Source organism: Cynocephalus volans, chromosome 10, assembly GCF_027409185.1.
Source record: "Cynocephalus volans isolate mCynVol1 chromosome 10, mCynVol1.pri, whole genome shotgun sequence".
NCBI lineage: Eukaryota > Metazoa > Chordata > Mammalia > Dermoptera > Cynocephalidae > Cynocephalus > Cynocephalus volans.
Window position 1 is genome coordinate 104,001,889 of NC_084469.1, and position 26,184 is coordinate 104,028,072.

At 38.9% G+C, this 26,184-nt stretch overlaps 1 protein-coding gene across 1 annotated transcript in view; it reads right to left on the reverse strand.

The window, feature by feature from the left end:
- Positions 1 to 312: 312 nt before the first annotated feature.
- LOC134387598 (zinc finger protein 709-like) overlaps positions 313 to 26,184 on the reverse strand; it is a 43,063-nt gene continuing 17,191 nt past the window's right edge. The window contains 7 exon segments of the mRNA XM_063110023.1: positions 313 to 373; positions 375 to 506; positions 508 to 793; positions 1,062 to 1,226; positions 21,836 to 23,055; positions 23,425 to 23,485; positions 23,687 to 23,813. Of these exon segments, the coding sequence (XP_062966093.1) occupies positions 313 to 373; positions 375 to 506; positions 508 to 793; positions 1,062 to 1,226; positions 21,836 to 23,055; positions 23,425 to 23,485; positions 23,687 to 23,813 (2,052 nt within the window).

Consider the following 26,184-nt stretch of genomic DNA (forward strand, 5'->3'; position numbering starts at 1 on the left):
CATCAGGCTTTCTGTACTGACGTTTACAGAATTTCACTGAAGTGTCAGTTTTCACAAGAATGTAGTTTTGTTAAAATTTAAAACCTTTTTGTACTTTTATTTTTTAATTTATTTATTTTTTTGTCGTTTTTTCGTGACCGGCACTCAGCCAGTGAGTGCACCGGTCAGTCCTATATAGGATCCGAACCCGCAGCGGGAGCGTCGCCGCGCTCCCAGCGCAGCACTCTACCAAGTGCGCCACGGGCTCGGCCCCTTTTTGTACTTTTAAAACTAGGAGGTTTTCAATCCAACGTGTGCTCGTATATGTCTTTGTCAGTGTATGAACCAACTGAAAGCTTTTCTACATCCCTCACATTTAGCATTTTTAGCCAGTATGAGTTTTTTCATGCTGTTGAAAGGAACTGGAACGATTTAAAGTTTTACCACATTTTCTACATTCATAGGGTTTTTCTCCAGTTTGAGTTCTTTTGTGTATTTGGAGGGAATTGGACCAACCAAAGACTTTACTGTTTACATTCATACGGTTTCTCTCCAGTGTGACTTCTTTCATGCCTTTGTAATAAGCTGGGATACTCAAAGTCTTTCCCACATATCTGACACTTATAAGGTCCATCTCTAGTGTGCACTGACATGTGTCTTTGAACCTTTGCAAGAGAAATGAAGGCTTGTCCACATTCCTTACACTCATAGGGCTTCTCTCCAGTGTGAGATCTTTCATGTCTTTGAATAGAACTGGAACAAGTGAAGGCTTTCCCACACTGTTTACATTCATAGGGTTTCTCTCCAGTGTGAAATCTTTATTTCTTTTTCTTTCTCTTTTTTTTCCACCTGGTAAGGAGATCGTAACCCTTGGCTTGGTGTTGTCTGCACCACGCTCAGCCAGTGAGCGCACTGGCCATCCCTATATAGGATCCGAACCCAGGGCGTCGGCGCCGCACTCTCCCAAGTGAGCCACGGGGCCGGGCCTCCAGCGTGAGTTCCTTCGTGCTTATGAACAGAACTGAAAAACCTGAAAGCTTTACCATATTGTTTACATTCCTAAGATTTCTCTCCAGTGTGAGTCCTTTCATGACATTGAAATAAACTGGGACAGTCGAAAGCTTTCCCACACAGCTCAGATTTATAAGGTCCCTCTCCAATGTGCACTATCATGTGTCTTCGAACACCTGTCAGAGAATCGAAGGCTCCCCCACATTCCTTACATTCACAGGGTCTCTCTTGGGTGTGTGTCCTTTTATGAACTGGAAAGGAGTGAAGGTAAGTAAGGGCTTTCCAATGTTGCTGATGTTTACACGGGCTTCTCTCCACAGTTCTGACGTGCAAATGGTTTGTGTCCAGCATGAGATACGATGTGCCTAGTAAGGGATGAAAGATATGTACAGAGTTTTTCACACAAACTGCATTCACATAGTTTTACTGCAAAAGGTTTTTTTTTTCATTCAGATTAAGATTTGTACTCTGGCTAAAGGTTTGTACACTGTGATGACTTTCCTTACTTTCACTGACATTCTCTACAATATGATTGCTACAAAACATGACAAGCACAGTATTAATGATCGACCTATTATCAATTTTATATTTACTGGTATATATTGGGCTTACATTTTGACCGTACTGGGGTAAGTACAGGTCTCCTGCTCTGCCTGAATCATCTGAAAGTGAAGGGACTGAATGCTCAATAAGAGGGTTTGTCCACAGATATTAAACAAAATAGTGATGTTCACATATGCGGTTTCTTAATACTCTTCCCTACTTTGCAAAAACTGAACATTTATGTCACGTTTCAATATGCATTTTAGTAAATATTTTCTCCAAATAAATAAAGTTGGGTTTATCAGTTCTGTTTGCTTATTTTTCAAATTTTATGACACATTAAGATTCTCATGTTGGACAATGCTTTCTCTTCTGAATACACATTACCTTAGATTTCCAGTAAGATTTTTGTACTGATGTTCAATGTTCTGAACTTCATATTTTTTCCCTAAAATGTAGAAACAGAAAATAATTATGAATTGTTACAAATTACAGAACAATATTAAATTCCACGTTCATGAGGAGATGCAATCATGCCGGATTTAGTCACCACAGTATTTTCTTTCCACCTTCCAAATTGTGGAACAGCACTGATGATAAGAAACACATGTTATCTAATTGACTAAGGGAAGGAACGTGTCATCCGTACCTATAGAAGCCAGGTTTGTATAGATTTCCCACATGACATCTCTGTAGAGTTTCTTCTGTGAAGGATCCAGCATAGCCCACTCCTCCAGGATGAAGTTGACAGCCACATCCTCAAAGGTCACTGAGTCCTAGAACATCCCACACGTGTTTAAAGGAGAAAGGGTAAGAAGACAACACAGTGATATATAATCAATTCAAAAAAGGTAAGACACAATTCTGCAGTCTCCAGTTATTTATCTTATGATAAATGAATACGGTCATTGGAATTAGAGCTCTGTCCCCGTTCACTTCCTCATAAATTTAACAGCACCACGAAAACATGGAACTCAACTCTACATTTTTACTGTGGGCACTCCAAGTCTTACTGCCTTCTAATGGCAGCTCCTGTTCACCTTGGAGAAATGATGGAAACACTATACACATGAAACAAATGTTAAGACCATGAGAGAAGGGAGCCGCAGGCTATTCTGGAAAGCTGGTCCAGGTGTGGCACAAGGGGAAGAGGGAAGGGTGAGTCTTCAGCTCTCAGCAAATATCAAAAATGTCAGCGTGACTAGTCATCATCATAACGATGACAGGAAAGAACAAGATGCATTTCTAATTCCTTGTTTTTCTATAAACAAATGGTGACAGAAGCACAAGGAATTATCAAAACCGGTTACTTGGGGCAGCTGGAGCAAGAGCACAGGAGGGGACCAGGATGTGCTGGCAGGGAGCCATCTCAAGTCGGACTTTCCTGTCTGGCAGATTTGTGAAAACTTTGCCTGTAATATTTATTATAAGTGAACAAAAATTTATAGACACAGTGCTTTAATTTTTAATAGTCTTTATTTTATGTACTTACTTTGGCTTTTTAAAATTTAACTTTTAAATAGCAAAATTTTTCTACATAAGTAACCATTATAACATTTCATCCTTTATTCATAATGATGAGGAATGTATTAAACATTGAACTATTTATTAAAAAATGAACCTTTAAAATATCTTTCTAACTAGATGTTGGGAAAATATAGCACATTAAAATGTATTAGGGGTTTAGTTCTCACTTATTATGTGTATTAAGATTTTGAATGATTTACATAAGCTTTTAGTACTTCTCTTAATAATTAAAACAGGCAAATATTCAGGAATAGTAAAGCCTTTAATTTTCAAATACTCTAGAGAAGACACATACACAACTGATCTAAAAAAGAATGCCCCTGACAGCTTAAAAACACCCATCTCATGCCCTGATTTTTCATTCTTAAGAAAAAACCCAAAGTTGTGTTTGGTTTCAGAATTTTAACTTATATCGTTTCTCTCAATGAACTTACATTTTCACCCAGAAAATCGTTTATATACAGAAAGGGGAAAAATGACAAAATATTTATGGAAACTGGTTAAAGGGCATCAATACTCAATAGGATATCAAAGGAAAGAAACGCAAACACTTGAACCTGCCCCAGCAAGCAGCCTGTTCCCCACAGCTCACAAGAAACACCCTGAGGTTAACCATATTGCCAAGCCTGGGGCCCAGATGTTCATCTTTGAAACAATTCCTAGAGTGAGTCAGTCCCTGGTGACGGGAGGGGTGGCGGGGGGGAGCCTTAGTAGCCACAGGAATGGACCTGGCAGCTCCACACACCCTCCTCTCTTCTGGTAGCATAAAAATGGTCCCCTTGATTTTCACAGGTGAGGAAACAGTCATCTGGATTCAAAGAAAGGTTCTGACTCGAATAAACTGCTATGTTTATAATTATTTTTCCAGAACACAGAAATCCTGACCTTCATAGATTTTCTCAATACTCTAGGTGTACCAATTTTGAGGATACAAAACTCAAACCCATGTCTATACAGAACACCGAGAGTCATTCCCCTCACTCCTGCACGTGCAGGTGGGTCTCCAGCTTTCCAGGGCTCAGAGCTTTTCTCAGTATGTTACCGCCTGAGCAGAAGTGACTCCATCTTGTTAAACCTCTGAAGTTAAAGCTTCTTGTTTCTGTAAACTAAACCACATAGCTTGCAGCCGGCTGCCAAGCACAGTAACTCTTGTTCGCACGATTGCCAGAACATGACTCCTGCTCAAGCGGTACACAAAATCGTTATAGAATAATTATCAACCTAGATGGACATTCTTTATCAGCTTACTAACTTGATCTGTTGAGAACTGAACCCATGACTTGAGCCCATGGAGAATGATGAAATTGGACAGCTCCCAGCTGGGAAGTTCCCTGATGTTTCTCTGCATTTTTTTTGATTATCGAGCATACCTGCACATCCCCGTTTAGTCACTACGAACCAGCTTCCCACCACTCATCCCTATGAAACCCTTTGGCAAGCCTGGGAAATGCAGAGATGGTATTTGAGACATGAGTTCACCACTTCCCCAGGCTGCCGGCTTCCTGATTAAAGGCTACCTCTCCTTACACCGATTCTTGTCACTCAGTTATTGGGTTTTGAGCGGCAAGTGAAGGACCTTTGAGGTCTTGGTAACAAGTACAAAGGGCTCCTTCCCTGGTGGCAGTGAGCAGGTAGAATCTGCAGGGAAGGCTCCCCAGGAGAAGCAAATGGGCCTTCAGTGACTTCCCTTTGTAGGCTTAAGGGTAGCCTTAGCATGAGTCACTGGCCTCAGGCATCTCCCCCCAGTAAGTGGCTTCGGACCACCATTAATATTTTATTTTATTTTTGACCGGTAAGGGGATCACAACCCTTGGCTCTATGTCGTCCGCACCACGCTCAGCCAGTGAGTGCACCAGCCATCCCTATATAGGATCTGAACCTCCCGAGTGACACGGGGCCAGTCCCACCATTAATATTTTAAACAACACAAACCCAGTGTTTAAAGAATTCATCAAAATCAGTCACACGCAGTGTTTATGAAAAGAAAAGTGTAAGGCATATTGGCCAACTCAACAAGAAAACCCACAACTATCTGCTCCTTTAAGAAAGTGAAGCAGTCAGCTAAATATTATGCTCATGTCATGAAATTGTTTTATTAAACAATTACCCATTTTGAACACTTCTAGGTTTTACAAGTCAAAGCGTTGGATTTTCATTTGAAATCATGCAAAATAAACCAACAAACTAAACAGACCTGAGAAACTTACTATATATGCTCAGGAGAAAGAAAAATATGAAAAAAGAATGTTTAACAAATGGAATGTAATTTAGACCAATGTATTATTTATTTTTGAAATTCATTTTATTTTATTTCATTTTATTTACTTATTTATTTTTTTAAAGATGACCGGTAAGGGGATCTTAACCCTTGACTTGGTGTTGTCAGCACCATGCTCACCCAGTGAGCTAACTGGCCATCCCTATATGGGATCCGAACCCGTGGCCTTGGTGTTATCAGCACCACAGTCTCCCAAGTGAGCCATGGGCCGGCCCTGAAATTCATTTTATTATTTATTTTTGCCTGCTTGGAAATATTTTCTACTTTCAAGCTCTCTTGATTAAATACTGTTTCCACTTACTAAACACTGAGGCTCAATTAAGGGAAAACATCATTTCAAGGTGACAAGCCTGATTACCCCCTGCCTGGCAGGGATAGTGTTTACTGGGAACTGTGGTGAAAGCACACATCACCCAGAAAAAGTTCCAAAGAAACACCTACAACCAAAGGACTTCCCATAGGAGGTGGCCGGTTAGCTCCGTTGGTTACAGCACAGCCCTAAAACACCAAGGTCAGAGGTCAGGCCCGTTCCAGCACAGTCGCCAGAAAACAAAGGAGTTCCCATGGCACGTCTGTGCCCGGGAAAGACAGTACAAGATGCACATGCACCTTAGACAAAACAGTTCCAGGTGGTTATTCTCTGGTTTGCTCTCATATAAAATACACGCTTAGAAAAAAATAATAAAATAAAATAAAAAGAGCCATTCATGGCTCTATGGAAAAAAATTAAAAAAAAAATTTTTTCAACCGAGTAAAAAGGGAGCTTGCTTTATTCTCGAGATGCAGGTGGTCGCCGCCGCAGGGACGCGACAGGAATCCCGGGGTCCCGGCCGGAGGGGACCGAGGGCCGCAGACTCCGGCGCTGAGTGCGGGGAGGCCCGGGTTCCGCGGCCACGGCCGGCTCCGGCCGGTTCCAACCGGCCCCGCTCCCCGTCTCGGAACGCCCGCCCGACGCTCACCATGTCCGAGTGTCCCCGCGTCCTCCCTACGGCTCCCGCGCGCAGAGCAGGGCACAGAGCACGGAGAATGCACCAGAGCCACCTGCGGTCACCGGAGGCAGCTCAGACGGCCGCCACGTGAAGCAGGAACAAGGACCGACCCACAGGCGTCTCCCCAGAGGATTCGCCTGCCCTTCCCAGGGCGCACCTGATTGGACAGTTCCTACAGCCACGCCCCCTACGGCCTGAGCGACGGAATTGCCACAGGTCACGTGGCTGAGCCAACGTCCTAGATTGTGGGAATCGGCCCTGGCCAGGCACGCTGCGTTTAAGAGCTGGTTCCCAGGCCGGAGGGGACACCGGTACCGGGGTGCAGGAATCCCAGGCTCAGTTTCCACGTGGAGCGACCCCCTTGTGCAGAGGAAGAGGGACCCCAGGCCAGGCCAGACTGGAACAGGTGGGTCGCCTGTCCTCCGGACATCAGGGGCTTGACACAGGCTGCGAGGCCACTCATGGAACACGCATAAACTTAAAAGTGATATCGCCATATGTAATACTCTGCCTCCGTTTTGATCTTAGTTTCTTGAGGCTTGCATCCGTCCCTGCCTCACCCACAAACACCTGGCATTTTGGCTGTGGCAGGAAGTCTGAACCCTGTGCCTGAACCTGGGCTCAGGAATCTTCTCAGGCCAACTACAACCTATAAGACGGGTTCATTAAAATTATCAGGTGTACATTTTACGTTGAATAGGTATTTGTTTCTGATCTCCCTTTGAGTGTGTCCCTAGAGCATTTTGAAGTGTAAAAGGCTACAATATTTGTAAGGTAACTGAATTCCTATTCTCACTGATATATATAAGTAAAATAATAACAGGTTATATAAATTTAGAATGAACCTAGAAATTCTTAATACTCTTAACAGATTGGATTGAAATTCCAAACACATTTGAACAGCTTTATTAAGATATGCACATATTACACAATATAGCATTGAAAGTGTACAATTCAGTAGTTTTTAGTATATTTACAGATATGTGCAATTATCACCATGGTCAACTTTCTGCACCTCAAGAACATACTTCTGTACCCTTTACCTATCACTCCCCTATTTTCCCATTTTCCTCCTCCAAACTCCAACCCTAGATAAGCAACAATCTACCTTCTGCCTCTACAGATTTTTCTATTGTTGACTTTTATATTAATGGAATTACATCTTGTGTAATTTGTGACTAACTCATTTCAGTTAGTACAGGTTTTTCAAAGGATATCCATGTAGCATTGTTAAGAAAAAGAAAATCAGCAAAAAATAACTTCCAATATGCTGAGTTTATTCAGGAGTAAGCAAAAAGGATTGTAATCAGAGATGCACACTCCAGCAAGACACAGATGCATCTGTAGAGGGCAGGGCAAGGGGGTGTTTTTATCTGGTTTAAAAAAAAAAAAAAAAAAAGTTCCTAAAAGCTGCTTGGAAACAGTTCATTGGTTCCAGAGACTCAAAGAGACAGCTTGCATCAGTTAATTGGTGGATATGCTATTACTGGAAAGTGTTCTTTCAAAAGCATCTTATCTGAATTGCACTCCTAAAAAAGGATTTCCTTGTGGGTTTATTTAGAAAGTCCTTGAGACAGTTGTTATGCTCAGACACATAAGCATGAGCTGTCCTCCATGCCTTCTCCACTTCGGTTTCTTTGTTTTATGGTCTGTCAAGAGTGATTTCATCCCGGGACGTGCAACTTCCGCATTTTCACCTTTTGATTGATCTTTCTCCAACACCATTGCTGATCAATCAGCCTGCAGTCAGGTTTTAAGTGTCCCTCGGTGTTGACAAACTGTCCTGGCTAGCTGGTCCTGTCTCATGTCAGGAGAAGGTGATCAACAGCTGGAAGTCAGTGTCAAGACTCTTTAAGGCATTCTGAACAAGGAGGCTGGAAGGAGCAGCTCTCTGGTTTAGTATGTCTGGATTTCATCATTAAGTTTCATTTTGTCTCTTTCATAGGTGTTGGCTGTCATTTAAAGATGAAGGGCCAACATCACTTTGTTAGGAGCTGTGTTTCTGCAAACATTTGATGGACAACAGCTACACAATTTAAAAAATAAGAAGTAAAACAATGACAGGAACAAAAAAACCCAGCTATATGACAACTTCAGTTTGCACAATGGTCTACAAAAATGAGCACTTACTGGTCTGTGAAAAATGACAATTAAAATACTAAGTCTGTTCGAAATGTAGCACATTGGACAAAGAGTCGATAATGGTGCTGTAAGTTCAGGAACAAATGTTGGCTTTGGGAATGTGGGGAGGGAACCAGAAATGCAGGGAATTAACTCATCAGTAGGAAGAGCTAGACTGGGGTCATGAGAAGGACTACCTTCTTGACCAAACTTTAATTGGGCTCCTCTGAGTCTTCTTTTGGACAAAGCCTTGTCCTTGGCCTGCAGATTCCAGTAGGAGCAAAAAATTCTGCTGAGCCAGTTTTTAATATCCAACCAAGTTTCTCTTCCCCATCCTTGATACCTAACAAGTTCCATTCTCTCCTTCACTCTGCCCATTGCCTATAAATCTACAGATGTCCCTGTTGTATTAAGAGTTGAGTTTAATCTCTCTCCCCTATTGCAGTATTCTTAACCCCAGAGCAATAGCGTGGAATAAAGTCTTCCTTGTCATTTTCAACAAGTTTCCAGTGCAATTTATATTAGACAGGGGACAGGGCCAGGAACTTGGAACCCTGCTTTATATGGATTTGGAATATTCAGGAGAGACAGACTGTCGGGAGACAGAAAAGGCTGGGAACCTCTCAGGCCATCAGGCAGGGCTCACCTCAGCCTTTCCCTCTGGAGGGTGAAACTGAGTGAGGGGTTTCTGAGAGTACTTTCTTATCCACTAACCTCATAGAAAGTCTCAGGATTCTCTCTTTATGATCTTCCCGTTTTCACCTCATAATTTGACTAAGATTCAGGTCTACCCAGATGGGGCTCCAGGGTCAAATTCAATACATGCAGTGAAAGAAAAAAGTGCCCTCAACCCTATATGACAGAGGGGATTGAAATGTGAGCAGTTCAATATACAAGTCTGTTATTAGTTCATTTTTGTGTTGCTATAACAGAATATCTGAGACTGGGTAATTTAGAAAAAGGTTTATTTAGCTTACAATTCTGGAACAGATGCATCTGGTGCAGGCCTCAGGTTGCTGCTTCTACTCACGGTGGAAAATGGCAGAACAGCAGTGGGGTATGAGCAGATCACATGGTAAGAGGAAGCAAGAGAGAGCAGGAGGATGGTGGTGCTAGGGTCCTTTAAATGACCAGCTCTCATGGGAACTAATAGAGGGAGAACTCACTCTCTAGCCCTCCCCTGCCATGCGCTTTAATCTATTCATGAAAGATCTGCCACCATGACCCAAACTGCTGCCAACATTGCCAAGATTTTGACATGAGCTTTGGGGGGACAACACATCCAAACTCTGTCAAAGTTCTTACCAGATATAGAATTTGAATTTTTTTCTTTCATTCAGTGGGTTCTCTTTTCACTTTCTTGTAATGTCCATGAAAGCACAAAAGTTTTAATTTTGATGAAGTCCAAATTAGGTATTTCTTTGTTCCTAGTGCTTTGATGTCATACAGAAATATTTGTTTCCAAATTCAATGTTATAAAGATTTTGGGAGGTAGGCTTTGTGTATCAAAACGTTAAGGTGCCCCTTAGTTGACACAGGAGGAAGTGATTAGCTTGTTTGAATAATTCTGTGGACTGGCAAGGAACTGAAATGCACTCTACAATGGAGAGTAAGACCATGACAGTATACTGTAATAGTATCATACTATACCATAACACAATTTATATATGTTAATTATATCTAGTATACACATATATAGGTTGTATATAATATATATTAATTATGTATAGTAAGTATATATTGCATATATATACACAATATATGTATATACATATTTATACACTGTATACTAGATAGTGCCATACTCTTATACTGTCCACAAATACCTCTTTTTAATACATCTAAAAAGCCTCAGCAAGTTACTAGCAAACTGAATCTAGCAATAGATTAAAAAAAAAAAAATACCCCACGATCAAGTGGGATTAATCCAGGAAAGCAACATTTTAAATCTGAAAACCAATTAATGCAATATGCCATATTAGTATAATAAATGTAAAACAAAAACAAAAACCACAAGATCATCCCAGTAGATGGAGAAAAATAATTCACAAAATTCAACACCTCTCCACGATGAAGAGGATAAAATGGAATAATAAAATAAAATAAAATAAAATGGAATAGCAGGGAAGTGCCTCAACTGGATATAAGGCAAATATGAAAAACTCGCAGCTCACATCCTACTTGATGTTGAAAGACTGAACGCCTTCTCCCTAAGGTCAAAACAAGATAAGGGTGTCTGCTCCCACCATTTCTATTCAAAATGTAAGTAAGGGATATGCTACCAGGTCAACCAGGGAAGGAAATAAAATACAAGCATTCAAGATTTTACAGGACATACACACATAAACACTCAGACAATCAAACAGACTTTGTCAACGCACATATGCGTGGACATGCTCAGGCAGAGACACACAAACTCTCAAACTCTCAGAGATGATGACCAAGAGACAGCAACAGATGCTCCCAGACATACACAGCTCAGGCTTCTGCACTCATCCCCAGTTTTCTCTTTCTCCTTAGGACTAACCACCAACTGACATACTGTATATTCTACTTGTATCTCTTGTTTTTTTCCCTCTAGAATATCAGGCTCAAATGAATAGGGATATTTACTTGGCTTTGTTCATGGCAGCTTGTTGACCAGTACGCGAGGGGAGATGGTGGGGAATGAAGAGACACACTTATGGCATCAGGAGGACCATACAGGCTGATGACCTGTAAGGCATCCCAGTTTATTTAGGTTCCTTTTTATAAGCCAGTGAAAATAACAACTTGTACTGATTAAGTCAGACATGTCTGTTACAAAGCTGTTTATAGAATATTTTCTGCTGCCATGGCACTTGAGGGTTCATGGCTAACTGCTTATCAACAAAATAACAGCATAAGTTCCTCATTTACAAAGCCCTCAGGGTCTTGGATTCAAAGGTCATACCTCAAAGGGAGGGAGAAGGGGGAAACAGGCAAAACGGGAAGCCAGCCTTGCTGGCCTATTCCCTACAATAGCAAGGACTCTGTCAGCCTGCTATTCAATATCCTATAGCAGCTACTAGAAAGCCTGTTACACAGGAGGAGATTGACACTTAGTGAATCACTGGGCCTCCACACACACGCACTCTCACAGGCATTTTACACAGCACATCATAGGACCACATGTACTTGATCTTCACAGACTACATTGTTCCTACCCCCATGCCATGTGGCAGAGTGGTGTGTTCAAGCTCCCAAAACAATTCCCAAAGTAGGGTCCTTCAGCCTGAGCTGATAGGGAAGGGATTTCACACTTCCTGTGCTCACACAGTACAAAGAGAACATATCTATATAAAATGCAAAATTGAACTCACCCCAATAGCAAAAATCAAATAACCATATTAAAAATGGGCAAAGAACCTGAACAGACACTTTTCAAAGAAAATATATAAATGACCAACAGCTATATGAAAAAATGCTCATAATCACTAATCATCAGAGAAATGAAATCAAAATTGTGATATTACCTCATACCTGTTAGAATGCCTCTTATTGAAAAAATGAAAAATAACAAGGGTAGTAAAGGATGTGGAGAAAAGGGATTCCTCATACTTGTACACTAATGGTGGGAATGTAAATTAGTATTGACATTATCAAAAACAGTACAGAGGTTCCTCAGGAAATTAAAAATAGAACTACCATATGATCTAGCGTATGCATTCAAAGGAAATAAAATGTCAAAAAAATCTGCACTCCAATGTTTACTGAAGCATTATTTACAATAGACAAGATATGGAATCAACCTAAGTGTCCATCAAATGGATGAAGGGATAAAGAAAATGTGGTATATATACACAATGGAATGCTATTTAGTCATAAAAAAGAAGAAATTCTGTAATTTGTGACAACATGAATGAACCTAGAGGACATTATTTCTTTGTGTCCTCTTCAATTTCTTTCAAGAGTGTTTTGTAGTTTTCCTTATAGAGATCCTTCATCTCATTCGCTAAATTAATTCCTAGGTACTTGATTTCTTTGGTAGCTATTGTAAGTGGAATAGCTTTCTTTTTTCATCTTGCTTGTTATTGGTGTATAGAAATGCTACTGATTTTTCTTTGTTGATTTTGTATGCTGCAACTTTACTGAATTTATCAGTTCTGAGTCTTTTTGGTGGAGCTTTTGGATTTTTCTATATATAATATTATATGCCTGCAAACAGGGATGATTTGACTTCCTCCTTTTCAATTTGGATGCCCTTTATTTCTTTCTCTTGCCCAATTGCTCTGGTTAGGAGTTTCAGTACTATGTTAAATAAGAGTGGAGAGAATAGGCATCTGACTTCTGTTCCAGTTCTTAGAAAAACTTTCAGCTTTTCCTTATTCAGTATGTTAGTAGCTGCCCACGTCACACAAGGCCTTTACTGTGTCAAAGTATATTCCTTCTACGGCTACACTGTTGTGGATTTTTATCATGAAGGGATGTTGAATTTTATCAAATGCTTATTCTGCATCAATTGAGATGATCCTATCATTTTTGTCTTTCACTCTGTTGATATGATTTATCACATTTACTAATTTGCATGTGTTGAACCATCCTTGCATTCCTGGGATAAAACCCACTTGATCATAGTAAAGGGTCTTTTTAATATGCTGCTGGGTTTAGTTTGCTAATACTCTGTTGAGAATTTTCTAATTTATTTTCATTAGGGATATTGGCCTATAGTTTTTTGTTGTTGTTCTGTCCTTGTCTGGTTTTGGCATCAGGGTAATGCTGGCTTGCTTTGCAGCTTTAGTTTGGAAGAGTTTCCTCAGCTTCTATTTTTTTGGATGAGTTTGAGAAGAATTGTTATTAATTCTTTTTAAAAGATTTAGTAAAATTCAGCAGTGAAGCCATTCAGTCCTTTGCTTTTCTACAATGGGAGACTTCTATTACTGATTCAGTCTTGTTATCTGTAATTGGTCTGTTCGGGTTTTATACTTCTTGGTTCAATCTTGGTAAATTTTATGTGCCCAGAAATTTAACCATTTCCTCTAGGTTTTCTAATTTGTTGGCATATAGTTGTTCCTAATAATCTCTAATGATCTTGTATTTCTGTAGTATAAGTTGTGTTGTCTCCTTTTTCATTTCTGATTTTGATTTTTTTTTTTTTTTTGGTTAGTCTAGCTAATGGCTTGTCAATTTTGTTAGCTTTTTGAAAAATCAACATTATGTTTTGTAGATCTTTTGGGGGGGTCTATCAATTATTTTCATTTCAGCTCTGATCTTTATATTATTTCTTTCTTTCTGGTAATTTTGGGATTGGTTTGTTCTTGCTTTAATTTCTAACAATGGATTGTTAGGTTACGTATTTGAAATTTTTCTACTTTTTTGAGGTAGATGTTTATTGCTATGTACTTCCCTCAGTACAGCTTTGGCTGTATCTCATAGGTTTTGATATGATATAGCTTCTATTTTCATTTATTTCAAGAAACTTTTTATTTTATTCTTAATTTCTTCTTTGGTTCACTAGTCTTTCAGGAGCATGTCCTTTAGTCTCCATGTATTTGTATGGTTTTGAGATTTTTCTCTTGCTATTGATTTCTAGTCTCATCCCATTGGGGCAGAGAAAATACTTGTATGATTTTAGTTTTTAAAAATTTGTTTAGACTTTTTTTGTGGCTTAACATATGGTCAGTCCTGAGGCATGTTCAATGTGCTGATAACAAGGATGTGTATTCTGCAGCTGTTGAGTAAAATGTGTAAATGGAGTTTTGAAGTCCCCAACTACCATGCTATTGGGGTCTATCTCTCCCTTTAGATCTAATATTTGCTTTATATATCTGGGTGCTCCAATGTTGGCTGTATAAACATTGACAACTGTTATATTCTCTTGCTTAATTGACCTCTTTAAAATTGGCTAATGACCTTCTATATATGTTTTTAGTTTTTACTTTGTTTTGGTGGCTGATGATATGGGGATCCAAAACCTTGACCTAGGTATAATACCACGCTCTAACCAACTGAGCCAACAGGACAGCCTTTGACTCTTTTTAGTTTTCGAGTTAAAGTCTATTTTATCTGATATAAGTATAGCCACTCCTGCTTGCTTTTGGTCTCTGTTTGCATGGGATATGTTTTTGTATTCCTTCAGTTTCTGTCACTATATGTCTTTACAGGTGAAGTGAGTTTCCTGAAGGCAGCATATAGTTGGATCCTGTATTTTATCCACTTAGCCAGTCTGTATCTTTTAATTGGGAAATTCAGTCTGTTTATATTCAAGGTTATTATTGACAGGGGAGGACTCACTCCTGACATTATGTCAGTACTTTTCTGGTTGTTTTGTAAATCCTTTGTTCCTTTCCTCCTCTCTTATTATCATTGCAGTTTGGTGTTTTTCTGTAGTGATAAGCTTTCATTCCTTTTTCTTTCTCATTAGTGTACATGCTTTACAGTGAACTTTATCTTTTCACGTGTTTTCTTGATAGTAGTTATCTTCTTTTTGCTTCCAGATGTAGGATTTCCTTGAGCATTTCTTGTAAGGCCAGTCTAGTAGTAATGAATTCCCTCAGTTTTTGCTTGTCTGTGAAAGACTTTATTTATTTATGATTCCTGAAGGATAGCTTTGCTGGATATATATTTTTTTCTTTCAGCACCTCAAATACATCATCTCATTTGTCTAATGACCTAATGGGTTTCTCCTCAGAAGTTGGCTGTTAGTCTAATATGGATTCCTTTATATTTGACCTGATGCTTTTCTCTTGCTGTTTTTAGAATTCTCTTTTTGTCTTTTACTTTTGACATTTTGACTACAATGTGCCACAAAGAGGACTTTTGGGGGTTGAATCTATTTGGGAACCTTGGAGCTGCCTTGGCCATATCTCCCAAGTCTTGGAAAATTTCCAGCTATTACTGCGTTAGATTTTCAATGCCTTTTCCATTCACATCTTTGGGGATGCCCATAATTTTAATATTCGTTCGCTTAATGTTGCCCCATAGTTCCTATAGGCCTTCTTCACATTTAAAAACTTTTGTTGTCATTGTTCTGATTGGGTAATTTCAAATGACCTATCTTCCACTTCCAAGATTCATTCTTCTGCTGGGTATAGCTTTTTGAAGCCCTCTATTGTATTTTTTATTTCATTTATTGAATTCTTCAACTGCAGTATTTCATTTGGTTCTCTTTTTAATGATATCAATCTGTTAAATTTCTCATTCATTACCATGAATTATTTTCCTAATTTAATAGAATTGTCTGCCTGTATTCTCTTGCACCTTGCTGTTTTCCTTTTCTTTTTCCTATATTTTTCTTTGTTTTTCCTATATTTTTGTTCTTTTTTTTTTTTTTTTCCATTGAGTTTTCTTAACATTATTTTGAATTCTATTTCTGGCAGTTCATTTCCTTTTCTTTGGGGTCTACAACTGGTGTGTTATTGTGTTCCTTTGGTTGTGTCATATTTCCTTGTTTTTTCATGTTTCTGCTCTCCTTATGTTGATGTCTGTGCATCTGATGAAACAATTGCTTCTTCCAAACTTTAAGAATAGCATTCATACAGTCTTTCACCCCCAGTTGGGTCTTAGTGTGCTGGTTGGAAAGTGTGTGGTGGTTCTGTTTCCACACAGATGCAGTAGTTTAGTCTTGGGGTAGTCATATACTGTGATCAGCTGCAACCAACATTAGCTGTGGGTGTTTCAGTGCCCTAGGCTGTAGGAATTTGTGGCAGTGGTGGTGGCATAGGTTATTAAGGTCTTCAGGGACACAGACTGTTTGGGTTCTTCTATTATCAATTTTTCCACAATGGGGCAACTTTGTCCAGAGGACTCCTCTTGGTGTTGGGTCTGCTCTGACCTACAAATGGCTGGGGTGATGCTGGGATCCAGGTGCAGGTACTCAAAGCAGCTGTGGAGCTGGGATCCTGGGCTGTCTCACAAACCTATTGTGACACCTAGGTTTCGGGTGCAGGTTCACTCTCTGTAGCAGGTTTGGATGTTGATTACCCTCAGCACCAGGGACTGTGACTCTGAGGCACTCCAGGCAGCTTGGACTGTGGGCTGGGTTACAGTTGTGACTCTGACCCTGGAGGCTGAGCATGACACTGATACAATTCTGGGGAAGAAGGGGTGCTCTAGAGTTTGGGGCCTAGGGAACAGAGTATGGCTGCAATTTGAGAACCACCATAAATGGGGCTCAATTGTCGCTTGATTCCCAAGGGGTGAGGTGTAGTGGTGCCTCTAGCCCCTGAAGTGGTGGAACTCTCAGTCTTTGTGAGGGCAGATGTAGCAGAAACAAGAACCCAGAATGGTGGGGTGCAACTATTATTTATGCCTTGAGGGGCAGGGAGCAACACAGTGCTGACTTCATTCTCAGGGAGAAGGGGAGTCTCAGCAGCTCAGTCTCTAGAATAGTCCAGCTCCAGGTAAGCAGAGTACAAGACTTGTTCAACCCCCAAGGCAGGGTATCTCAGCTCAGCCACTGCTCTGTTTGTCTGGAACATGAACTGTGACAGATCAGTCCTGGGATGCACAGCTATGCAGCTCAGCCAAGCAGCTTCTCAGACTAAACAATTACCCAGGGGGTGATGCACCCCTTCAGCTCAGTCCTGGGGAACAGGGCACAGCCATTACTGAAGGGGTAATTAAATATTCCCCAAGCAGGAGTGTGCAGTTTTGAAGCTTCAATTCCAGTCTGAGGGGGAGAGGCACTGCTGCAACTGAGAGAAACTGGTGGAGTGGTTCTATCACTGCCTAGTTCTTTAGGGTAGTGCTGTAACTGCTGCTCTCACCTCTGCTTGGGGAAGTCAGTTAAATGGTGGCTTAGTCTCTGGAATGAATGGGTATCACTCATCCCCCAGCAGCAGTTCCCGCTCCAAGATGATGCAGTAGGCACATGAGCCACATAGAGGGAGGCACAGTGTCAGCTCCTATGGGGGAGCACAACTGTATGGACTCCAAATAGTGTCCTCAGGACTGTCAGGGTCCCTAGTGATGCGGATGATATGTTTTCAAGGGGTTGATGAGGGCTGCTGTCAGACTGCCAGGGTCCCTAGTAATGAGGACAGTAGGTTTTCAAGGTGTTAATGAGGGCTGCGGGGGTCCTCTTGCTTACTGTTTCCCACAGCAAGAAGTTCTTCCTGGTTCCCTGCTGCTCCTGGCTGGGGGATGGGATGATAGAGGCCAGGTGTTTCCTTCCATTCTCCATGTGGCAATTCTGAGATTCCGTGCTCACTGGTATTTCCCTTATTCTTTTGATGTGCTCCAGGGCTCTCCTTTAGTTATCATCCAAGTGTAGCTGTTTATTGTTGTGTATTTTCTGTTGTATTCTTTGTAATGCCATTTCAAATAAAATTGTTTTCTGACTTTTGGTTTTGCATTGTTCAGTGCTAGTGTATAACGCTGTAAATAATTTTTGCACATAGGCTTTGTATCTAGTTTGCAAAATTCATTTATTAGTTCTAAACTTTTATTTGTGCAATCTGGTTTTACATAAGATGATATAACCTATGAACAGGGATACTTATACACCTTGTCCAGTGCAATCTGTATGACTTTTATGTCTATATCTTACCTAATTATACTGGCAATAACATGTAGCAATATGTGAAAGGCATTGGCAAGGGTTAATTAAGTCCCAATTGATATTTTTGCATAAAAATAATAAAAATAGCATATAATCATAAATATAAAAATATTACAATAAGTATTTAAAAATACAAATATAAATGTAAATTTTATAGTATTAAAATATAAAAACAATTAGATCTATTAATATGAAATTTTAGAAAAATAATATTAAAAAATGCAAATAGATATCATACAAAGTGCCTCTCATCTCAACATAACAAAAACTCAAAAATTCACAAGTTTAGAAAAATTAACACTCAAAGAACACCTGCACCAAAAAAGAAATAACAAAGAAAATCAGAAAATAACTAGGGATAAAGGAAATTGGAAACACAAAATATCAAAACTTACAGAACAAATGCAGTGCTAAGGAGGAAACTTACCGCATGATTTTTTTCAGGTCTGAGACAATGGTGTGATCGTGCTGGTGGGTGCTGAGCTAATAACTATGGGACAGAGAGGATGGCAGTAGCTGAGGTTGTGTGAGTCCAATAATTTTGGTTCTGCCACTGCTTCCTCCACCATCTCACCTCACAGCCACCTGGGGCTGCTGCAGAGAAATTTTCCAGAGAATGGGTCAGGTGTCCATTCTTAAAGACATTTCTTCATGAAAAAGGGAGAGAGAGGGCTTGAAATGAAAAGCTTAGAGATCAAAATAGCTACAAGACTGGTCATACAGACACATGATATTGATAATGCACAATTATCAGGGTACAGCTAAGGGGATCCTACTTGGGGAGAACAGTGGTGAGTGACTTTGTTTCAGAACCCCAGCAATCCCTAAGATTTAACCTGGAGAATCTACTGTGAACTGTAAAACTCCAGGAGCTGCCTCACTTTTATTTAGTTGTGTTCATGAGGTGAAGGTTGGTGTGGCCCTATAGGGTGTTTAATACCAGATAAGGTCCCAAGAAAGGCCTGTTATAAGGTCTGAGTTCTTTTCTCCCCGGTCCCTTAACTCTTCCTATGAAGGACCCCCTGGTGGTGGAAAGAAGTGTTGCAACATAAAAACTAAGAAACAGAAAAGTTTAACATTGTCATAGGTCTATGAAAGCATGTTTGTTTTCTATTATTTTTAATACATGCATGTGCTAAAACATAACTGTAAAATTTCACAGATGGGCAATTATAACAAAACCATCAAGATGGAGAACACTGAATTACCTCATATATAGGCACATCTGGTGCCCATGTGTATTAAACTCCTTCATCCTTCATCACAGATTTCGATTATGTCCCTATAATTTTGTCTTTAATAGAACATGATATAAATAAAATATTATTGTTGCATTATGAGCCCTGTTTGTAAAATTGGCGCCATATTCATACATGTACATAATTATGCAAATTTTCCAGTGTTCTTTTGAGTTTAAAATTTTTGACAGTACCCAGGTCACAAGGTGGCACACTTTCGGCCATCACACTGACAAATTCCATTATTATGAGCTATAAGAGTTTGAGGATGGCCCTACATTCTCTGCAATTAGCTTTCTTTACTTGTAAGATGGAAGGAATGATTTGACAGGCAGGATCAAATCACATTAAAAATCATAAAATCAGAACTCTACACATTGCAAAGAAAACATCAGAACTAAAAAATAGGCAGAGTCTAGATTTTCTTTGCTTTGTCATAAAACACAAAACTGTTATGTTTCCGTCCCCCCTTCCATTAAGTGTGCTGGAAGTCTAAACACATGGTAATCATACCTGTGAAGAACAAAACAGATTTTGGAGTTTTGGGCATCACTGAAACACAGAGTTTCCCAACCACTCCTTTTATTAAAAGAAAACGAAACAAAACAAAAAAACATGTTTTCTTGTTTCAGGATATCAAGTATACACACTTTTCCACTAAATTAGGATACTACTGAAAATGTTACTGTCTATCTGGAGCTCACCTCTATTGTTTGAACAACGGACCTCTAAAATTTGTAACTCTTTTCAGTGTTTTAACTGGGAAATAACAGTAGACTTGAACAGCAATCACTCCACTCAGGAAAAACCCATGATGGGCTAGCACCGTGGAGATGACCTTAACCCTTTCTCAAGCGAGGAAGGACTCCATGGGTACATACTGTGGGGGTCCAAGCAGCAGAAAACTGATAACGGCAAACATAAAATGCCTGTTCAAAATCCTTTCAAATCATGTTAACTTAAAACAAAAACACCACAATGGTGCTGGTAACACCAAGGTCATGGGTTCAGATCCCTGTGCCAGACAGCTGACAAAAAAAATACAACCCCCCCCCAATACCATGAACACCTGTGTCCCAAATCAATGGAAAGTCTCAAGACCCAGACAACCATGTCCAAACTCATGGTCACATTTGACATGTCAAAACGTTTAACCATGGCAAAAATAAGATTAACGACATGTATATTTTCATCTCCACAGAAAATCATGACTTATGCAAGGAATGCAAGACTGTCTCTATTGCTCCCCATTGTCTACATCCACACCTGAGCTGTTCCTGAAAAAGTATTAAAGATGTACTAGACGTGGAAACAGGATCAATGATGAAATCCTCCCTCACTGATGTCCCTACCCTACATAGAGAAGACATACACACATATACACACATACCAGCTTCCTATTACATAGCATGTCATTTACTTTCCTTCAAACCCCTTAATTTGGTCTTATAAATCAAAGGTTTACCATCTATTAACCATCTCCCTTTTGCACAGAACTATAAGCACCCAAACTTCAAAATTTTGTTTCATACCTCCGTATCCAGGGCCTAAAGTGCCTGGATTTTTTGTGCCTAATATTGTATGATCTGCGTCTACACTGCCTGGGATTTGAGGGATGTTGATAAATTAGCATCAGAAACATACTCTCTGAGCAAGAAAGCTTTGACTGGAAAAGTGATCTTGCCTTTGTTCCTTGCTAGGTTTCTATTCTGACAACTTACCTCAACATATTGGACTCACTGGACTCAAAAAGGTGATTTAAAAAAGATATTATATAGTTTGCTACTAAGTAAATGAATGTATATATCTTACGTAAGTTACTTTTGGAAAATAGTGTCCAATACACTGTAGGGAAAGAAACAAAAATAATAATTCACTTGAGTTTATATTCCATAATCAACATTACATACTTCTAAATTGATGCCAATTATTTATTAGGAAGAAAAATTGAATAAAGCTTTTTGCTCCATTTTTTTAAATGTTATTTTTCCCATGAGAAATAATGGTAGAATATATATAATAGATGAGAGGTATCTAGTACCTGCCACATAGGCCAGTTCAAAAACCTCAGTAATTAACAAAGACTCATTTAAAAATGGTCCACTGGTCAATGAACAATTAAAGTATATAAAAAGTAAACATACCTGCATATTAATAATATACATCAATTCTCCTATAAATACAATACACTTCAATTCAAAATGAGAAAACATTTATTAACTCACATAAAAACAAAACTATTAAACTCATGTACTATTGCTTAAAGACTACTTACAGGACTATCTCACCTCAATGTTTCTTTGCAAAAGCAGAAATCAATAGTCCATAGATCCACTTTAAGAAATAAGGCACTGATAAATATATTTATTATTTTACAACACATTTCATGTTGTAAATTTTTTAGAGCATTATATAATTGAATTTCCATCATGCTTTCCATATTACTGACATTTATAAAATTTTACAGCGGTGTGAGTTTTCACATGGCTTTGTTAAAACTTAAAACCATCCTGCATTTTTAAAACTGATAGGGTTTCAATCCAGTGTACATTTGTACATGTCTTTGTCAGTATATGGACCAATGGAAGGGTTTTCCACATTCCTTACATTTAGCATTCTTATCCAGTATGAGTTTTTTCATGCCGTCGAAAGTAAGTGGAACAGCTGAAGGATTTACCACATTGTTTACATTCATAAGGTTTCTCTCCAGTGTGAGTTCTTTCATGTATTCGGAGAGAACTAGACCAACCAAAAGCTTTACCACACTGTTTACATTCATAAGGTTTTTCTCCATCGTGGGTCCTTTCATGCATGTGAAATGAACTGGGACGGTCAAAGGCTTTCCCACATATCTTACATTTATAAGGTCCATCTCCAGTGTGTACTACCATATGACGTCGAATGCCTGCGAGAAAAATGAAGGCTTTTCCACATTCTTTACATTCATATGGTTTCTCTCCGGCGTGAGTTCTTTCATGTCTTTGAAAGGAACTGAACCAACTGAAGGCTTTACCACACTGCTTACATTCATAGGGCTTTTCTCCAGTGTGAGCCCTTTCATGCATGTGAAATGAACTGTGGCTGCCAAAGGCTTTTCCACATACCTTACATTTATAAGGTCCTTCTCCAGTATGTACTATCATGTGTCTTCGGACACTTGTGAGAGAAATGAAGGCTTTTCCACATTCCTTACATTCATAGGGTTTCTCTCCAGTGTGAGTTCTTTCATGTTTTTGAAGAGAACTAAAAAAACTAAAGGCTTTACCACATTGTTTACATTTGTAGGGTTTCTTTCCAGTGTGAGTTCTTTCATGTCTTCGAAAGGAACTGGACCAACCAAAGGCTTTACCACATTGCTTACATTCATAGGGTTTTTCTCCATTGTGAGCCCTTTCATGCATGTGAAATGAACTGTGGCGGTCAAAGGCTTTCCCACATACCTTACATTTATAAGGTCCATCTCCAGTGTGTATTACCATGTGACTTCGAACACTTGAAAGAAAAGTGAAGGCTTTCCCACATTCCTTACATTCATAGGGTTTCTCTCCAGTGAGAGTCCTTTTATAAATTTGAAAGGGGTGGAGATAACCGAAGGCTTTCCCAAGTTGCTTACGATTATATGCCTTCTCTCCATATTCCTGATTCTCATATGGTTCCAGTCCAGTAAGAGATGCAATGTGCCTATTCAAGGATGAATGACACATGAAGGCTTTTTCACATAATCTACATGCACATTGTTTTACTTCAGGAGAATTTTTCTCATTCAGGTTAAGAGTTGGATTCTGGCTGAAGGTTTGTCCACAGTGATGACTTTCTTTATTTTCACTGACTTTCTCTACAATATGATTGCTGCAAAAAATGAGAAGCACATTATTTTGTTTATTTATTTTGTTTGTTTGTTGGCAATTTTACATTTACCAATATCAGAAAAAATGTAGGTTTTCTGCCCTGTGTGAACTGTTTGAAAATGAATGGACTGAATGGTCTGCAGGACAGTTTGACCACATCTATCAAACAAAACCGTGATATTTATATATGCAGTTTCTCAATACGTTTTCCTGTTTTGCAATCACTCAACAACTATGTCACATTTCAATATATATTTTTGGTAAACATTTTCTACAAATAAATTTAATGTTGGGGTGATTTATTTTTAAAATTTTATGACATATTAAGATTCTCCTGTGGGACGTGCGAGATCTTCTGAACACAAATTACCTTAAATTTCTGTTGTGATTTTTGTACTGATCTTCAATGTTCTGCTCTTCCCATTTTTTTCCTAAATTGCAAAACCAAAAAAAATCATGAATTGTTACAAATAATAAAATAATATTAGATTCTATGTTTTTGACGAACTGCAAACATGCCTGATTTAGTCACCAAAGTATTCTCTTTCCACCTTCCAAACTGTGGAACTGCACTGATGGGTAAGAAACGTATGCACTATAATTGACAAGTGAAGGAATGTTGTCATCCTTACCCACAGAAGTCAAGCTTGTATAGATTTCCCCCATGACATCTCTGTAGAGTTTTTTCTGGGAATGATCCAGCATAGCCCACTCCTCTGGTGTAAAGGTGACAGACACATCCTCAAAGGCCACTGACTCCTAAAACATTCCACATGTTTCAAGGACAAAGGTGAGAAGATAACACAGGGATGTACACTCAATTCAAAAACGTTCAGATACAATTTTGTAGTCTCCAAACATCTCTCATAATAAATACATACAGTCATCAGAATCATAACTGAGTCCATTCTCACTTCCTCATAAGTTTCATAGCACCATGAAAACGTGAAACTGATCCTTACATTTTTACTGTGGGCGCTATGAGTCTTATTGTTCTCTAATGGCAGCATCTCGTTCACCTTGGAAAGATGAAGGAAATAATACACAAATGACACACATATTGAGACCATGATTCCTTGTGAGAAAATTTCTTCCATTTCTTTCCTTACTACTGACCAGATCACACAGAACTCCATGAGGCACAGGGAGGAGTCTGAATGAGGTTTCAATGAACAAATACACACTGAAGAAGTGAAAGCTTTTTCATGTATTCCCTTCTCCAAGCATGAGAGGTCAGAAAGCTTGCAGAAATCCTACTTGTTACGAGGTCTAGCTGACCATATTTTCCCGAAGGACAGCGGGCCATTAGAAGTAGTCAGACTCACCTGGATGAGTTAAAATTTTCCTCTGCAAATGTATTAATTTTAACTTGTTTGTGTAATATTTATCACAGATTATTTTCCTTTTTCTCTCTGTCCCACTTTATGGGCTAGGAAGTTCTTGGGAAGATAGAGGTAGAGCATAAAAAAGAGGGCTCGGCACCTGAGATCTACGCAAAATTCCTATCTCCTGAGCCTCAAGGCAGCTTTCTGCCCATTTTTTTAGCATATGAAGGTATTTTACAAAGTTGAGAGAAAGATTCATATCATCCTTCAATTCTACTTGCCACATACATTTTGAAGTACTTTCATATATACAAAAGCATACTAAGACAAGATTCCAGAGAAGCTCTTCTGAACTTGAACAGGTTAGGAGTTGCAACCTCCAAAGCATTTCACTGACGTCCACAGTATTTTGACGGTGAATTTGCCCTTGATTAGAAAATACATGAAGGGTTTAGAAGTGTATTTTTCCAAAAGAAAAAAAAAACTCCACTTCTCCAATTTCAGGAGAAAATGATTCCTGACCAGCCAGCAGATTACATTGCATTGTGTAAATGTGAAAACAAAATGAAACAAGAGGAAAGATGACACACGTTCTTTGAAAGAATTCACTGTCCCCAAGATGTCCACACACAAAATATTTTTTAAAATTCTATAAATCTCAAAAAGACACTTTTAAAGAGTCAACAAAAAGTACCTCTCTAAACTTAATGGGAAAAATAAATGTCTAACAACATACAAAATTTTCTTACAAAAAAGGGAATGGGTTGTCTAACATATATCAAGGATTCTAAAAATATAATATTATAGAGAGTACAGATTTAGCATGGAGATAAACAAATAGCCCAAGATAAACAACAGACCATTGGAGTCTCCAATAGTCTGGGGTTTATATAAAAAGTTGATTAATGATAGAACAGGCATTGTACAGCACTGGCAAACATCACCAACACTTTAACACAAGGAGTAGAGAAACACTGGTATCTAATTTGAAAAGTATACTGTATCTCTTTCTATTCTATAAACAATAACCAATTTACTGTAGATTTATAAACAAAAGATAAGACCAGAACACAAGTTACAGGCAAATTTTTTTTTTCTTGATGCAAAAACATGGAGAATTTTCTCATATAAGAAAAAGGGTAAGCCACAAAGGAAGAGACTGACAGATTCAAATACATTAACATTATGGAAGGTAAAAGACAATAAAGTGGAGGGAAAATATCTACGATACATGCAATATAAAAGGATTTACATCTAGAGTGACAATGATTAAACATCAGAAAGTGAAAAAATAAAGAAAACATATTTAACAGAAAATGAAAAATCACATATATATAAAAGTCCGTATCTTTAGTAGAGTTAGTAGCCAAATAAAATGTCAAGTACATCTCAAGTCCCACTAATTAGAAGGACAAAACTTGGTCAATTAGATAATCCCAAGCATGGAAGACCATCGCTAACAAATAGGCACAAATGGAAGAGGAGTCGATCAATACTCTCCATTGCTATATCCTGTAAATGTGAACTTGATCACAATCTAGACCAACAATTTTTCTCTAATGATCTGAGAATTTATAATGTGTTGGCACTTGCACACTGATAGAAAGATGATATAGCAACAATATTCTTCACAAGAGAAAAAAATAAACTTGAAAAAGCCCAAACACCATAACCACTGGAATGGATGCATGAACTGTATGGCTGGCATCATGAGACACCAGCATGTGTAAAAAATACTGAGGCAAAGAAACGACTAAAGGCAAACATTTTCATTGTAATTCCACTAACACTCATTTATTGATAGT